The sequence below is a fragment of the Ostrinia furnacalis genome, unplaced genomic scaffold, assembly GCF_004193835.3.
Source record: "Ostrinia furnacalis isolate ACB-3 unplaced genomic scaffold, ASM419383v2 OfSCF2315, whole genome shotgun sequence".
Lineage (NCBI taxonomy): Eukaryota > Metazoa > Arthropoda > Insecta > Lepidoptera > Crambidae > Ostrinia > Ostrinia furnacalis.
Window position 1 is genome coordinate 100,277 of NW_021132554.1, and position 18,854 is coordinate 119,130.

Sequence of the window (18,854 nt, forward strand, 5' to 3'; positions counted from 1 at the left end):
TTCGCGACTATGATTGTTTTAATCGCAACATTTCCTTGTACCTACGTAGTTTCTTCGCTCCGTGAAGCGATTTCGAACCAAAATCTGACACGAATGATACCTACTCTGTCTAGGAGGCACACGGCCCATAGGTCCGCTGGTGCCCGCCTCTCGAACGCACTCGCTACCCAGCTTCCTCACGGCTGAGGTGGTAATATACAGTAACGATACATATAGGTACTGTAGGTTTAAATGCATCGTGTCTGGCTGGAAGGAAATTGTTGTCCTTCAACCGAGCTCCCCCCCACATTTTCCAACGCAGTGCCACAGCGTGGTACTTATTCATGCACATGACTCACGTTTTATCCGCGAGCATAAAGAACGGTTACAAGAAACAATGTAGCTAAGAATAACAAGTAAACAAAATGCATCAATAAAATGCAATTGCACTGTTCTAAGCGATAAACACTTATGGGCATAAATGATTCGGAGGATTTAATTGTATTGTTTCAGAAGCCGTGAAATTATTGATCAAGAACAATGTTGGAGAGTGTATTGGCGTGTGGTTTTGGGAACGCCGCTACTTGTTGCAAGGCTGCAACAAGCAACCGAGCCATCCCGCGCACTGTGAACTGTATCTCAAACATGCAATAAATTTTTGGTCATAATAGGTACCTACAATAGTTTTTCTTATGAAATAGTAAGGTGGAGAGAAAAACTGGTCAAGTGCGAGTCGGACTCACGTACTAGGGTAAAAGATTTCGTACAAACTTGTTTGTAAATATGTGGTACCTACATACATAGTTTGCAATTTTATTTTCTTCTTTTTAAGAATATGATAAGATAACTAGATAAGTAAGATAAAATACTTATTTATTTGTTTAAAACATTACTATCTTTTTCATTGTACCTAATAGGTTTTCAAAATCTTTGGATTGCAATTGCGTTGACGTGCATGATATTTTTTTACGATTCTTTTATGAAAGTGTCTTTACGCAACTGAACTTCAGTCATTATTTTACAGAGATTTAAAAATCTTTATTCTGAATTTAATATGAGAAGTTCATACAAGACTTGATTATAAGACGAGCATGCTCAAGCCAAACATCTCAATACGGAAAGCGGGCCTATAATTATGTATAATAAAAATTAAATACTCGGCTTATTGTATTAATATTAATATCATATTAATATTATGTATTTTAAAGGATTTCAAGTTATTGGGAACCCTAAAACAATACCTGTTTATTTATTATTTCAAATGGCACAGAGAAACAAAGCACAAGATAGAAAAATTAATCTTCATAAAAGTTTTACAAACCATGTTTAGGTACGAGTACTTTTGTACTAAATAATAGGTAGGTAGGAAATTATTTCTGCCGGAATGAATGGGACTCATAACTGTGTTAATTTCCTTATAACTTTTCAAGATTTGAATTAAAGCAAGTCATTCAATAAACAAGAGCCGAGGCCAACAAGCCCGCGGATGCTGCAGCGCTGCTCGCCGGGAGCCGACTGACAACTGGCTGAGTAGCTCCTCCCGACTGGAATGTCTAGCGGGGCTGCTACGTTACGTTTGAGCAGGCGGTGACCGCATGTGACGTCACCGGCGGGCGGAAGTGACGTCACGGCGCGGTGGCGCATTACGCAAAGCCCGCATGCGCACGAGCCACGAGCATTATCATGCACTCACGCAACCCAAATATTTAGTCGGCAACTGACTGAGTTTCCCAATAATGGTCATGTACGTTTACATTTAGATTTGTATTAAACATCGTTCGGGTTTTGCTTATCAATCTACAAATATGAATTAGGGAAACCCACTGTCACAGCATGATGCATCAGTACCGAGATAATACCTATCGAGGTTTAGGTACAGCATGTATACACTATACATATTATTATACCGAAACAATAAAATACTTCACAAAAAGGCCAAAATAAAAAATCATGACAAAGGGATCTGATGGAACATTATTGCGTTTTATCAATTGAATATACAAGACGTAATTTTTTACTGCATGCGCTCATTTGTACATGACTGAGCTCGACTATTCTGCATTGTGCAGCGCTTTCCATGCCACATTAAAGAAACTGACTAAACGAGACAACACTGGAGTTACCCTATGTAGTTAGGTAGCTGGACTTGCTGATAAGATTGCTAGGACAGAGGTCACACAAAATACCATTGATATACATTTAAATACAATGAAAATACTATTGAAATACAATGGAAATAAGTATTATAAATACGACATTGAATCTTTCTGAAAGTTTTCCGCGATGTCGCAACAAAACGTGCTCCGCTCCGAGACAGCAATTATCACGAACGTGATCGCTGCAGCCGACGGCTCGGAGCCCGGCCCGGCGCTGCTGCTGCGCAAACAGCGATGCAACTCTCGGCTGTTTGCGCAAACAATACCAGGACACTTGCACTTGTGAACTCCGTGTAACTGTACTTTTAGTGAGCTGCAGCACTGGCGGATTGTAAGCGTTTTCAACGCGGAGCGGAGACGCCGCGGATGTGCGCAACCTTTCCGCCTAGAGTTTTCTCATCGTGTTCGCCGCGGAGCCGCAGCGTCTCCGCTCCGCTTTGAAACCGCTTGTAATCCGCCAGTGTGGCAAGGCCCTTGATGAAACAGTGGCGTACCTACGGTCAAACGCAGGATTGGTGTGACTGCAATACAATTATTATAATAGTTACTCAGCCCCATTTCGACTTAATAGTTCATCACAATCGAACTAACTAAAACATCATAAAGAACAGTTTCATTGCTGTAAATGGATGTGTCTGTCGCTTGTTCGTGCACTTGACCGCCGCACTGGTCCGCGGTCAACTCCACGAACAAGCTTCAAAGCTGTACGAGAGTAATAAAGTTGAGCTTCCCTGGTGCTATCAAAACAACATCTAACGATTATTGCTTCTTTTTTCTGATGAGCAAAAAGTGTAATTTACATACAGCACCTCAACGTTGGCAAAAAACGCGAAAATCATTGAATGCCTGTGTAAGGTCAAAATGTTGCGATTACACTGGCAAGGTAATATTTATAATGCGTGTGAACAAATTGATCCTTAAAGCAGCCAAGTGCCTAATTAAGGTAACTGAGCAGTTTCATATCATAAAGGTACACGCGAGGCGCACACAAGTTGATCCGCAACATATTTCGCTTTAGCTGGTATAAAATAAAGTCGCTCGAGCGAATCGCATATAACCTACAGCAAAACAAATAAAATGTTTATTGTCTTTCGCGAGCAAACCTAAGTACACGTGTGTTCCTTGTACATTTGTATAGTGTTAATAATAGATAGGAACAGAGATAAACTATTTGATATAAGTTAGTGCAGTTAAACGTGAAGCAGCACAGCGGCGGAAGATGGTGGGGGGGGGGGGGGTGCAGTAGTAGTGCAGTAGTAAGAAAGCGCGTTTACTTTACTGACCGCTCCGGGGATGCCGGCCGAGATGAACAGCGCCAGCGTGTCGGGCCACGGCAGCAGCTTGTACTGCTCCCACCAGCGCTTCACCACCAGGCTCACGTAGAACCCCAGCACGAACGACATCGGGATGGACTCGCTCTGCGCACCGAAGTATTGCCGCACCTTCTCGAATATCCTGCAACAAGCGAACTTTCAGAAATTGTGACCAGGGCATCTGACTGAGGCACTGCTGACTTTCTTCATCGAGCACGCCGCGAAGTCGATCTGAACTGTACTCTGAGCTACACAGGTACACGTACGTAGGTACTTTCCAAAATTTTGGAGTAAGTATAGTGCTGAAACAATACGTAGGTAGGTGTTTGTGATGAGATATTCACGTAATGCGCTTTACACGACAGTATAAAATTATTCGATTCCCATTCGTATAATATCTCAGATCATAGATGATCTGAGTATAATATGTAGGCTATAGATCGAAATCCCTAAGGTGGGAATCTTCTACCCACCTAGGCAATTCGATTTTTTCAAGTTATATTCTAAATCTCTCAATCATCGCATCGTGCTCCTTTAGGAGAGAGGGGGAGTTGCGTTTGGATTAAATGTAATATGCTGTTCGTTTTCAGTTCTTCCAGTCAGTAACTTCGCTAAGTACCCAAAGTATCTGTGCCTACTCGAGACACGAGAGACATATTGATGACCTTTCGCCCGAAGGCGCCACTCTCGGGCAGCGCCACTCGGCACAAACACACTCGCTGCGCATTCGGCACGCTCGCCGCGGCCGCGGCTTCCTAAACCTGTCTTCGTAGTTAAGTGATGTAACTAATTACGGATTTGGTTAATCGGCACCAATGCCGAGGCTACACTCGCGGAGGCCGGCGAGCGTCGTCGTGGCCGGACCTAATGCTCTGGAACTGGACGTTCGTGCACACCCATTGTTCATATTTTTAGGATGATTTGATTCAGTTCATCGGTATGTATACCGAGTATTGAGTCTGCGGGGTGTAGCAGTCTACACACGGCTAAATCCATAGGGCAATGTATTAGGCGTAGGTTCCTTGCCTTGTGGCTGAAGCCTATGGCCAAGTGGCCATGAAGTGCGCGCTGCCGGCGCAGGCGCAGCCCGCGCTGCGCGCGCGTACAATGTACCTACATCGCGTGCGAGGGAAAGCTGCCTGTAACCTCCGAAAAATTTATTAGGCACCAACAAGGCCTCACTAATAGTAAGACATAATAATGAGATACATACCATAACATTCAATTATTCAATGTGAATCTACGTCATAGGTAAATACCTAATATAACCTTTAAATACTTCGAAACCGGTTTTTTCACAAGACACGGAAAACCAATGCTCATAATTTAATTACCTAGTTAATATTGTGTTATGATGATACAACCCACGAAAATAAGTGTGTAGTCTCCCACGCTAGTCTGAGATAACAATTGTTAAGATTAATTTAACGTTCCCTTTCGTTGGATCGCTACAATGAAAATTACTAAATGCTAATTTATACAAAAACTGCGCACCTACAAGCCCGCGTATAGAGCGCTATTGTGATTGTTATGAAGGAAAAACCGCAACTGCAATTAAATACGTAATTAATGATGAGATGCTTAAGTAAGTGCGCACAGGCGTGCATTGTTGGCGGCGTTCTAGCCTCGCTGGGCGCCGGTCGGCAATCAGGCAGGTATTTATTAGACCCAGCGAATCCCAAACGATTTAAAATGTTTGTGTTGATTAGTTAGTACGGTATCGACCACGTTCCGTGGTTGTCACAGTGTTGCGAAAGTTCCGCGGCTCAGCAAAGGAAATCGGCCAATTAGCACATCCGAAAGTTATCAACCTACATTCAGAAGCCGAACAGAACAAACCCTGGTTACCAAATAACAGATAGGTTTTGTGAGATTAAACTGAGTGTTCCACCAATAAGTACATAGGTATTTTTAAGTCCTAACAAAAAAGTTTGTTGATTTAATGAAATGAATTAGGCTAATACAAAAAAAGCGACTCCGAAAAGTCAGTAACTAACCTAAAAAGTAAAAAAGTGACAAAATAAATATGTTACTTTCTATGATTGATATTTTCAGAGTTGATGCCAGCCTGCCCACCAAGGTTATGAATAGTACCCAGGGTTTGAAAGGATAATAAATTATCAATGACAATTATAGTGATCTAATAACAGATGGATAAATTATCGGTTGATAATAACAAAAAAATACGCTCTTGTAAATGAAGTGTATTCGAAGTTTTCGAACGTGTATTTCCGCACTTGCGTCTAGTGGTGAGCGTCTTATTATAGATTATAGTTATAAAACCTATCTATTTAGCTCCACAATGGTCACTAGTTATCTAGCTTCAAAATTTTCCAAACTTTATGCGACCAGCGATGGATAACTTGACAACCAGCGGCTTTTGCAATAAAAAGGATACGGTCATTAACCGATGTTTCAACAGCTCGCTTAGTTTACTTTAGCTACTTTCATAGCCTAATGTCATATGGAATCATGCTATGGGGCAAAGCTGCAGATTTTGAAACAATATTTATTTTGCAAAAACGTGCGATAAGATACTTGTATAAAATGAAAGCAAGAGCGTCCCTTAGAGAATTGTTTAAAGAAATTGGCATTCTCACGGCCGCTTCACAATACATCTTAAACTGTATTCTATTTATTCAACAAAATATTAATGAATTCAAAAAGAAAAGTGATATTCACCAAATTAACACTAGAAATAAAAATAAATTGGCTATACCCGCTTTTAGACTTAATAAAGTGTTTGCCACTTTTATGGGACAAGGTATCCATTTTTATAACAAAGTCCCTGATAAATATAAAGAGCTACCGTATAATAAATTTAAAGGTATAGTTAAAGATCACATGCTTAAAAAAGCCTATTATACAACTCGAGATTTTCTTAATGATAAGTCATCCTGGGAGTAGGATTATGGTCCTCTCATGCTCGCACTAAAAAGAATTAAAATGAAAAGTAATGTATAAACTAATAATAATTTCTCAAATGTTATAGTGTCATGCTTCTCAATCTGGACTGTTACTTAGCTTTATTATTAGTTTTTTTTTTTAAAGAGATAACTTGGAATTGTCATTCTCACTAAAATGTCTCTGGGGTGGTGGCGTAGTGAGGCGGGTCGTTACATTCCCTCTAATATGGTCGAGTGAAGCGATGGCTGGTTCACTCGTCATGTCTGTGAACAGGCGCTGCTTTCGGGGACTGGTCAATCCAAGTTATTCAAATTTATGTATGCGAGTCATTTCTACTAGTATCTTAATATGTAAGTCTAGAAATTAGCACGTCACTACCTTGTTTAATATACCACGCAATCTTGTATACCCATTCTTATAAGATACACCATACAAGAATGCATGGTAAATTCAGTGAACTGCTCCTGAATCGAATGTACCTACTACTACTATTTATATTTATTTATATTAACCGGCAGACAGTGGTGACTGAGTTTGTTGCGGCGCTTCTTCTCAGCACTTGCCAAATGTTGGTCTCGAAGCGCTGGTAGGCTAAAAAGATTATGAGACATGTAGAGGCTCCTTAAGAGCAAAATGACGATTTGTAAGAACTATTTATTAGTCTAAACAAATAAAGAAATTTTGACTTTGACTTTGACTTTGAACCATCAGCAACCAAAAACATCAAGCAAAATTCGCAATCAGAATGTCTTATGATACAATATGACAAATGTATCTTTACTGTGGATAATTATCTGACAATTATCATGAAGCGTAATTATCTTGATAATTTCTCAAAAACTACGGGGGGCACAAATGTCGCTGCTTGACCATGGAAAGGCACAAATATAACCTACCTATTGAGATACTTTAAATCTGGATAAGGCTTATAGGTAAAAATCATGTTGCTGCAGTAACGTTTTCAAGCATTACTGCAGCGCAATCTTATTTTCTCCAATACTCCGAAACCTTATTGGGCACAAATGCAAGATTCTCGGCACATTTTACAGGATATACGGCACTAACATTTCCACATAAAATATGCACATCTTGATTAGCGTAACCATGTCGCTGAGGTAACGCACACTGCAAAACATACTTAAATCAAAACAGTACCTAAGTAGTTCAAGATTTGCGCAATCAACCAAACAAACCCTTCAACTTTATAATATTATGATACATTGCATTTTGAATGTCACCATGTTTTTTTTTAATTCACTGCCCTATATTCTGTATCCTTTCGCATCACCCGGGACGATTGCTCTCAACCCGTAAGCAGACGGATTGCACGATAGTCAGGTAAGTACTGCTAAAGGAGACTATTGCCCTTCCGACAAACTGTGTGTGCCAGGACTTTAATAATACCATATAAATAATTTACGTTGATAACTTACTTTCACGCATTATAAGAGAAGACGTAAAATAGTGAAGCTGTTTTTGCGATGACAACTGAGCAACCAGCCTGATACGCAGGCCCGAATTTTTCATACAAATTGGAAGCCGACTCAACTATCGGCCGACTTTAAGTCAGTAGTCTTCGGGGTGTGTGTGTGTATTGTGAACAGTAGGTTCTCCCCCTCTCCTAAAATTCCCGACAGGGTCCATAAATAATTACGATGCCACCTCTTATGGATGCAATAAATTACTAAGGAGTATGAGTATCATTCTAACTAATAAGTCAGGCAAATGATGTTGACCTCATCTAAGTTATAAATGTTATACGTATATTGAATAAAATTGCTTTTGAGACCATCAACTAAGTAGCTGAAATATGACGGAGCGGGCGTCCTTGCCCGGACCCTGATCTAATGCAATTTAAAATAACAACAACAGCTGATGTTACGAAATTCAATGACAGACTTTAGTTACCTGTCAACTAACGCCCATTTCCCTTAATCAATCCTTGTCCAAATCCGGATTTCAACTGTCAAATTGAATTCAGTTTTTTTAAAACTATCCACTATCGATGAATTTATTTACACTTTAATATTGTTTATACAGGGTGTTAGGTAAATGGGTATATGAGCCGACACTAACCCATGTTAACATGGGCATATAAATGGTAGATGAAGTTAGAAAATTGATAGCTTCATTTTAATTATTTTAATTTTCATACAAATCGGATTTTATAAAATTTATTTTGTATGATAATTCGTGCAATCTGTCTTTAAATGGCAAAAAGGGATATTACTATCTGTACTATAGGTATTGGCGACATTTGAAGGGATTCGTCGGAGGATTCACTCACCTTTGATGCTCCTCCGAGAGGCCAAAGCGGTAGATGAGGTTGATGGTGTAGTACAGCGTGAGGTAGGCCAGCAGCTCGCGCCACACCAGCTTGTACACGCTGCCGCGCCATCTGCAACGCGACAGTCGCCGGCTTAGCAACAAACAACAAGCGCCTTCGCGCTGAACCACACAACTATTACTTATCACTAGCTTTTGCCCACGGCTTCGCCCGCGTGAAAATTAGCTTGTCGCAGATCGTTATATAAATTATGCCCGTGACGCGTGAAAATAGTTTGAATAATATTTCCCGTTTTTGCAACATTTTTCAACACAAAAATAATTTTCAAATCGGACCAGGGACCCGTTTCATTCCAGCTGTGGTGCAACAGGGATGTTATGGATATCCGTAACCGTAACCGCAACTTTCGGATATCCGAAATAATAAAATATCCGTAACCGTAACCGAAACCGGTATAATATTATTCCTATATCCGTAACCGTATCCATAACCAAAACTACATATCCATAACATCCCTAATCTGCGACAAGCTAATTTGCACATTGTGCAATTCGGTATCGCGGTAAGTTCACGCGCAAAAAAAGAAGAAACAACAGCAGATCTACGCCACCGCACTTTGCAAAGTCCGAACACCTTATTTTTTAAACTACACTCGGCATCATTTAAATCGCACCTCCCGCGACAAGCACTTACAAACGTATGCATCCCAACTTCCCACCAATATTGGTACTATTTGAAAGCCTAGTAACTTCATTAAAGAAAAGGTTTTTACCCCAAAAATTTATCTTTAAAAGGATCCAGTTCCAGTGTCTCTTCTTAAAGCGACAGGTAGTTATGCTTGAGCCAACTTTTATGGCTATAAAACTATTAAATTGGGATTAATCGCTATCCATCTGTTAAAGAGGACACGTGAGATCATTATATTATATTTGGTTATAAAATTGGTTTAATTGGTCCCAGAGGTGAGCCCCAAGTGAGATCTTTTTTCAAGACACATTTATGGCACCTGTTAATTGTTTATAAAATAATGAAATGTGTTTTTCTTTAAGTTTATTTATTGAGCTTTCAAATAACACCAATAAGTATTGGTGGGGCACCATGTTTGTGTCGGAAGAAAATCTTTAAAGTTATTGTTGCCGGAAGTGCGATTTATTTGACACCAAGTGTATAAGTAATTACTGAAACACAGCAAATTATGTTTCGTGAAGCATTTGAGATAAGGTTGCTTTCTGTCAGCCTTTATGTTTTAGGGCTGATTTTTCAATCATCGGATAACTTTTAACTGAAGAATAAGTTTGACACATTGACAGTTTCAGTATGGAAAATTTGTTCAAATTAGATGACAAATTATTTCTTCGGTTAAAGATAGTATCTGACGATTGAAAAATTGGCCCTTATTCGATTGAACTAGCATGGAACTAGCTGTCAAAACGACGCCGCGATACGGATTTGTGATTTTCGCTCCGTGTTCCAGTAGCGTCGCAGCTGAAAATTTTTACTTACGGTAAAAATTTCGGGGCCCAGTAGTTCCTGAGACTAGCGCGTTAGTAGTAAAGAAATATTATAAAATATGCTTAATACCCATACCAAATTAAGGTCATAACTGTGGCCTAATTCACGTATTTTGACACAGTCAAAATCTTGTTGACGTTTAGAAGTCGTCCTATTGAAAATCTGTATTCACAAGGGTCATGATAAAATGATTTCTCGATAGGATCGCAACACAGCGATTTGTTGTCGTTGAAGTTTTGTTTAAGGTGAATAAAAGTAGGCGCACACCGTTGATTTTTCGTCGGCCGATAGTTTAGTCGGGTAGACTACGCCGATTCGATTTGGCCGATTCTTCATACAATTTAAAATCGGGCACAACTATCGGCCAACTAAAAATCAACGGTGTGCGCCTATTCTAAGTAAGGCTAGGTCTTATTCCTGCACTGTCAGAATCAGACCCATCGATTATTAATAGTCAGGAAGTACCTACACTACCTACCTACTACATGCTTAATAAGCAGCTTATTATTTTTTGCACACATCATTCATAGACAGTTAAATAATAGAGGTAAAATTGCTTCTCATTTAAAATAAAATTACCTTAAAATTATGCAAATTAAAATTATTGAATAGGTATCTTCTACTTATCTATTGCATACACTCGTGTAATGTGTGTACAAGCAGGCCTGAGTCAGCGTCAGTCGTGAGGATACAGAGTTAAATCGGCTTCAAATAACTACAATGATGTGGAAAATTGTTGAGGAAACTTGTCATGATGAAGCTCATCGGCGCCGCGGCGCGGCGTGTGCGCAGGACACACTGTTTCTTATAATTACTTATTTTTCTATTTGGAAAACATACAGTTGCAACTAAAATCCATCCTACGAAAAAACTAACTAGTACCACAGAATACATAATAGTAGCAACAGAAATTGCACTCCTTTGTGTAGGATCAGATGCCGGCATTTTAACGGTAATAATAATAATGCAAAATATCCAACGCACATGGTGCATTCGAAATCGCACCTTACTACTACGCTCACAAGAGCGCTATTTTTTTGTGTTCAGAATTGATCTACCTCACAGCTCAAGCGTCAGGGTTGTATAAGCAAAGTAAAATAAATAAAAACTTAATTTTAAGAAGCATTTATTGTATTTACGATTGGTAAACTTTAATCTAGTGGTGTTTGTATAATCGTACCATCTCTAAAGTACCTATTAATAAACTTCAGTGTTACAATAATTCGATATTGGACAAACAGTTTTAAAAGGTGTAGTGTCGGAAAACAGACACGGTAAAGTAAAAGTTAATGTTTTTATTTGGTAAAATATTTTTTTTGCTACAGTTTTTTGTCATAAGTATTTCAAAATTATTCAAAAAGTGTAGTTTTTTAAATTATTACAGTTAATTATTATTAAAATTTAAATCACTACAGTTAATTATTATTTCTAAATATTACGATTTTCCATTAAAGAAGAATAACAGTGCTGTTGGAACAATAAACCTTGATTTCAACGATGATCGACCGAGCGTGTATAGAAATACGCGTGTGCTCACAGGCGCGTCACGGCGCGTGGCGGTCCTGACTGATTTGCAACTTGAAGTTGTCGCGCGCTGTAGGTAATTATCTCGGCCGGCATAGGCGAGTGACGGAGGCCTGCTAGTACCTTTAACTTAATCTTCACTTGAACACTTGAAGCCCATGGCACCCCAGCTACAAACAATATGGATGACGTCATTGATGCAGCAAGGCGGAGATACCCTCAACTTTACCTTCAGAGGAAGATAAAAGATAACTCTGAAAACACACCGAAGTAAGGACTCGTCTCGCACGCATACTATGAGAGGATATTCATTCCATTGATCTTTGTAACGGTCTACCTGAAACATCAGGCAGCTTCCAGTAAGTCCATCTTCAAACATCATGTGTGCAGTGTGCAATCATTTTCTTGAAAACATCCCATATTCGTGAGTTCTGTTTACTTTTTTTGTCATCCATCTTATTATTAATTATTGTTTTATTTATATTTTTATTCTTATCTAGTGCCAGGGTGGAAGTGATAAGTGATCTGAACTCGATTATTACTGTAAACTGTACAAGATTCGAAAAACTGGTTCCTGATCCGGAAAGTGCTTCATGAGCTCTAACAAGCGGTATAATAGGATACAGCAGTGTTCTTTACTTTTACGGTGACATATTATCATATATTACCATTAGTACCCGCCCTAGACTTAGCAGCCCCTCTGAAGATGCTATTTTGTTACTGAAGATTGTAAACTTTTAATCTTGCACTCATTAAGATATTGGCCAAACCGCCCCACCTATACGAACAATTATTTTCTTCAGTGTAAGTAGCTAGGTACCTACATTTAATTTGCTTTCATTATACAATACATAGTTGTTTAGCGAACGAATTATCTCGGCCGATCGCGTGGATGGGGCCGTGAAGTCGACCCTCCAACTGCAAACTAATCTGATCATTGGCAGAATTCATTACCACCATTTAGGTGCTAGACAATTCTGAGAAACGTTTCAGGAAAATTTAAACTTTGGGAAATCACAATTCCATTTTCCTTATAGAGCACATTATATGCAATCGCTTTTTAGGGTTCCGTAACCAAAGAGTAAAAACAGGACACTAATGCTAAGACTTCGTTGTCGGTCTGACATCAGGCTGTATGTGTGATGTTTGAATAAACAACGGAAGCCTCGGGGACTCTTATTTAGGTTTAAGTGTTAAAATAACTCCCAGAGTCCTATTCAATTCATAAACGTAAAATGTAAATAAAATAAATATTTTATGGGGGCTCTCATAAAACAACAAAAACGTCATACATTCGCGCACGAGTTCGACTCCCACTTCCCCGGTTTTTGGTTTTTAATAAAAGGCCTATAAGTAGAGTGCTTTTAAGTCATTTTAACTGAATACTTAAGTAGGATACTTCCGCTTACAAACGAGAGTTACTTATTTTATTTTTAGAATATTTTTTGAAGTAGCTAAACAGCGTCTTAAGTTTTCAAAGGCGGTTTCTTAAAATACCTGTTGTGGCAGTAATATTTTATAATAGGTATTTACGAATAGCTATAATCATTAATCTTCTACCACAAAGTTACATTATCGCTGAAGTCTGATGTAAGTTACTCGTTTTTGCCGTTTACGAAGTGATTGTGTTGCTTTGGCCAGGCGACTCAGCAGGACTCGTCGCACTCCGCGCCAGATCGCGTTTGTTTCCTTCGTAAAAACCATGCTCGCTGGCACGAGACAGCCAAAAAACTTGATGGGCGTCAGTGTATTCAAACTCGTTTTAGATTTGGATGTTGGTAAAAACTCGTGTTTAATTGCATATCTAATCGCTTTAGCGCGTCTAAGTCTTTGAATATTCATAGAACAGCCGCGGAATGTTGAGATTTCGTAATCATTTTTCCCTAGCAAAAAGTTATTGTTTCACGAATAGTACAACTAACTACCTATTTATAAGACAAGTTCAAAATTGTATGATACTTCCAATAAGAGCGAAAAATGACTTTCAGCACACATAAACCCACAAGACACTCGTGAAAGCGCCGGGCTGTGCTCGTAGGCCAACTAAGGCCGCGGTCTTTCTTTTCAACTAAGGGTGCCATTGCCCGCTTTTAGCGGCTCTCCTGATTTTTAGCCCTCCGGATGCGCCTTGCAAAAATGATAAACAAGTGAATTCGTTCACTTCACAATATATTTTCTTACAACCAAGCAGAGGTTTATTTTAAATCTCAGTGAAGTTTGTTTATTTTTTTTTTAAATTCAAGTTTGACGCTTTTTCCACATCTTGCTTTTTTGTCCCAAGTCCGTTGTGATGTAGGTAGAACCGATTTTTGTATTATGTGGTTCATTCATCCAAGGTGGCAATGCTAATCACTGCTGTCTAAAGAAGGTTTCGTGTAGCAAAGTCAGCGTAAGTGCCTGTAATCTTTTATAATTTAGATATTAATTAGTAACAACTGGGGCAACAGGTGTAGGTTTAGTTATGTAAGTAAATCTTAACTTCTTATGTTTACCTAGTTAATTCTTTGATACAACCTCAGATCATAGGAGACAACTAATAAATTAGGTAGGACTCTACAAGTAGGAAAAAATAAGAACTAATATTATAAATAAATGCGAAAGTTTGGATGTCTGGATTTCTGGATGGATGTTTGTTACTATTTCACTCAAAAACTACTAAACGGATTTTGATGAAACGTGACAGTATTAGTCTTTACATTTAGGCTATAATAATATTATTGATCTGTGACAAACTAAATTTCACGCGGGTGAAGCCGCGGGCAAAAGCTAGTGAAGGAATAAGCATACAGCATTGGCCGAATGGTTTGCAAAGAGGTCTGTTTTCACGGTTACAAATGAGATAAGAATGAAAAGCTTTGTAAAACAAGGAACATAATATTTACCGTTACCGTTTAACCTAATCCATCTAAGTATTAATTGTAAAGAATTGCGTGGTAGCAGTCACAAGCGTTTGAAATAATAAGTAGGTAATTTGGCCAATTGGTTCGAGGCACGTTTCAGTCGATAACTCACACTCGCGGAGGTTGCGGCGGCCAGTCGGCGCACGCGCACGTGTGCCTCACTACTTACATTAGACACTTATTCCGTCTTATATTTCCCTTATTGTTTAGAATACATAATTCAAAAGTACCTTTGTGCCACTTTTATACACTAAACTTTTTGCCCGCGGCGTCACCCGAGTAAAATAGCTTATTATGTGTCATTCACTTGATCTATTAAACTCGTAATCTCAACTGTATCTCACCTCACAGAGAGTGAGAAACCGAAAAGTTTGTACCTAGTATGCGGAACAGTCTTTTGGAGCTCTTCGTCAATATTAACCTTTGATGTTCCATATTTAATATGGACTTTCCTTACTTTGCAAAAGATCTACCTGAGTATTATGTATGTATACCTACATAATTATGTTACATTATTGTGTTATGTGCTGATGACACATCTAATAGTTGATAGAGGTAAAGAAAATGATGATACAATAGACACACTGTCACAGGTTCTCTTCATTACTTTAACTGTTAGTATGTCGGTACTAGATATTAGTGTTAAATGCAAATAAAACTAAATACTCAATACCTGGAAACGTGAAGCAGGTCTCTCTCTACACAAATCATATTTAATAACATGTTCCACTACATTCTTGGAAATCACTTCAAATTACCTATAGTGCCTACTTTTTGACTTATAATTTACTTTTATTCTTAACTTCGGTCACTGTCAATGCTGTAGTGGGGTCCACATTAGGTACTCCACATATTGGTCTATCTTGTGTTGTGTCAATAAGGGCGAGTTTCTTGCGCTGCTTCTTCAGCACAGAAGCGCTTCTTCAAAGCCTATTTTCCGAAAAAAGTCTAATGTTTAAAAAGCAATACTGTATCAGCAAATTCCGTCCGCCCCTGGTGCCAAACTGCCAAGCATCAGTGGTGGTGACAACGGAGTGCCAACTCAGTCGCGCAGATTAGATGCCACTGACGCATCTGCACGACAAGGACGGCGCGGGCGCAAGGCCATCGGGTGCTAATCACCAGACGCTTCTCTGTGCTCTGGAGCATGCCACATACAACTACGATATGATATTTACTAGGCTACGATATGATTGCGTATCATATCGTATCCAACTTCCGCCCCGGGTGCCAACCCATGCTACGCCGCTACGTGAGAACAAGCTGTGCTTAGTTTGGTGGAACAGTGTAGTGTGCATATTGGTTGTAGGTCCCTACCTATTAGTCGTAAATTACAAAACCTGCGCCTACCTCGCATCATCTTACCTAGCTACACAATGCGATGTGTACATTTAAAATGTCAGAGAAAATATTAAGCTGAATGTTTTCCAATTAAAAAAAATAAATTAATTAACCTTAGATATTCGTGTCTATATTGTGCGAAATAATTATTGATTAACTGAGTGTATTTTTTCCTTTAACGCGGCCATGATCGACAGGTCACATGTGCCGCGCCTCTAACGAACAGAGGAGCGCGGTCTTGCGCGGAATACCAAATCATGGGCTTCGGATTCGGCGCAGCCTTGCACTGACGCTTAGGCACCGCTTACTAATTACTAAGTTCAGTGTCAACCGGCCTTCTAATTCGTAACCTACTTACAATGAAAAATACGAAAACATTAAGTACACAAACTGCTGTTAACTTAGCCGTTTACGCGAACGTCGAATGGGTTATGCTGATTGTACATACAAAGCCCCATCGATAACGAAGAAGTAGGTAGGTACACGTCAAACTGTAGACCTACGACTATGAAAATTTCACAGATAAATAATAAATAAGTAAATAAACAAATCTTTGGGCAATTTCACACAGCGCCAGCTAGCCCCAAGGTAAGCATATAATATGCTTGTGTTAAGGGTGCTAGGCGCTAGCTTAACGAATATAGGTAGGTACTACATCTGCCCGGCCGGGAATCGAACCCGGAACCTCTAACACCTAAACAGAACGGACTACTATACCCAGAGGTTCCGGGTTCGATACTACTATACTACTTCGAACTATAATAAAAAAAAATATATTTGATGTAAGCTAGGTAGGTACCTACATTAAACTGCCGACAAGAAACCCACAGCATACCTCTTAAGGTTAGATAGGATTAGATTAAAACCATAATTTTAAACTTCCATTTTTTTCTAATGAACATCTTTTTAATTTATAATATTAATTTTTTTTATAATAGTTAAATACTTACTGTATACCCTTAACGTATGTATACCCGTGCGAAGCCGGGGCGGCGCGGGCGGGCCGATAGTATCCTAAGGTTAAACCGGATCACTCCATTAATTAATTAGAGGAATCACGGTCACGGATAATATGATTCGTTGCAAAATAATTTTGTCGTTCTTAGTTAGCAAATATTTTCGATATAGGTACGAGTATGAATTTTCGTTTGGACGCATTTCGTCCAATTCGCAAAATGTCCAGCGGGCTCAAAATGTCCAATTCTCACATTGTAGAAATCGCAAATTGTCCAATTAGCAAATGGTCCAATTCACAAATTGACCAATTCAAATAACAATCGTTAATTACATACAAAAGTTAATAGTTACACACCGCATGGAGCTTATGGCTTATTTTCGTTCGTTTCAGTCGAATGACTTCCACTGACTGCTGGACAAAGGCTTCGATTTCCACAAAGTCCGGCCCTGCGCCGCCAGCATCCAGGCACCTTCTAGTCTAGGCTTATTCAAGACTTTTGTTACTTACACTTTTAAATGGGCTATGCCTGAATTAATTACCTTTTATTTTATTTTAGGCCTTATACAGGGGTGTTGATTTCAATCCTCGCCATATTTAGGGAGTTAAATAAGTATTTTAAATTTCAATAGTGTACTCATTGTTGAAAAGCCAAAATAAATGAATAGTTTAATCTGATCGTGTATCAAATTACTTCGAAATTTTAGATGCTAAATAATATTTGCCATGCTAAGTTATATTTACAGAGGCTAACATCTAAGATAAATAGTGGCTAAAATAGTGCTTTATTGGTGCGCATTGATTGTGGCCGTGTGACGCCGTGTGGTGACGGCAGAGTAGAATACATTTGTCACCAACCCCTACTCTTCCCGCGGGTGTCGTAAGAGGCGACTTAGGGACTACACAACAAACAGAGAATGGGCAGCAGCGCTCTCTGAAAAACATCAATCTTTTAAACTGCGATCTCCAACCCGCCTGCCAAGCGTGGAGATTATGGCAAATCCCTCCACCATAGTGGAGGAGGCTCATAGACCAGCAGTGGACTGTAAAGGGCTGTTGATGATGATGATGATTGATTGTGGCTGACTTAAGAAGTAATTCAGAGGACAACATACATTTTTTGAGGACTAAAATGCTATTAAAAAGAAGCCGGTTTAATTACTACCCATAAAGTAATAGTTAAAACTGTATAAATATTTTTCCCTGAGATGAGCGTTGTTTTACAAAACCACACCCTGTGTAAGTCATCCTAATAGATCACCTAAATAAAAATGGCGAGGATTGAAATCAACATCCTGTATGTATAAAAACCGGTCAAGTGCGAGTCACAGTCATCGCGCACCGAGTTCGACTTTTTTTGCTAATAGTTTCCAAGCAAAACCTCGGACGGACAGATGGACATGATGAAACTATAAGGGTTCCTTGTGATGACTACGGAACCCTAAAAAGTTTACCGTGCTCATGACTTCGTTATTATAACTTGAGGTTTGTGAATCCCTTTTTTTCACAAAGCGCTCCCCCTCCCTTCCTTTTGGCGCTGCCAAACCAAGATTCCAAGATCCTAGCCTGGATGGCCGTTTAGTCACAATATTAGTGTAGCGGTTCAAACCAAACTAGAATGCCAAGAGGTCCCGGGCCCGGGTACGATTCTCGGCCAGGCAGAAAATGATAACATTTTAAATTTCTGTGACGGGTGTGGGTGTTACTATAAGTATGTATATTTTAAAGTATACAGTCATATAAGTAATAGCGGCCGCGGCCGCCCGCGACTTCGTACGCGTGAATCCCGTTTTACCCCCCTTAGGGGTGGAGTTTCGCAAAATCCTTTCTTAGCGGTACAAAAATATCAATTAAAAAAAAGTAGCTCACTTAGGGTAAAATGGGCGAACTTGTATTCTTAAAATGACCTTACCTATACACCCACGAAGTTTGTCTAACCTTCCGCCAAACACCCTGTATATTATAGGTACCTATTTAGAT

The 18,854-nt window shown here is 39.3% G+C and overlaps 1 protein-coding gene across 1 annotated transcript in view; it reads right to left on the reverse strand.

Moving 5' to 3' along the window:
- Positions 1 to 18,854, reverse strand: part of LOC114355065 (bestrophin-3-like) — a 37,974-nt gene that overhangs the window by 17,525 nt on the left and 1,595 nt on the right. The window contains exons 2-3 of the mRNA XM_028307719.1: positions 8,643 to 8,753; positions 3,419 to 3,590 (exon numbers count right to left, since the gene is read on the reverse strand). Of these exons, the coding sequence (XP_028163520.1) occupies positions 3,419 to 3,590; positions 8,643 to 8,753 (283 nt within the window). The remainder of the gene's footprint in view (positions 1 to 3,418; positions 3,591 to 8,642; positions 8,754 to 18,854) is intronic.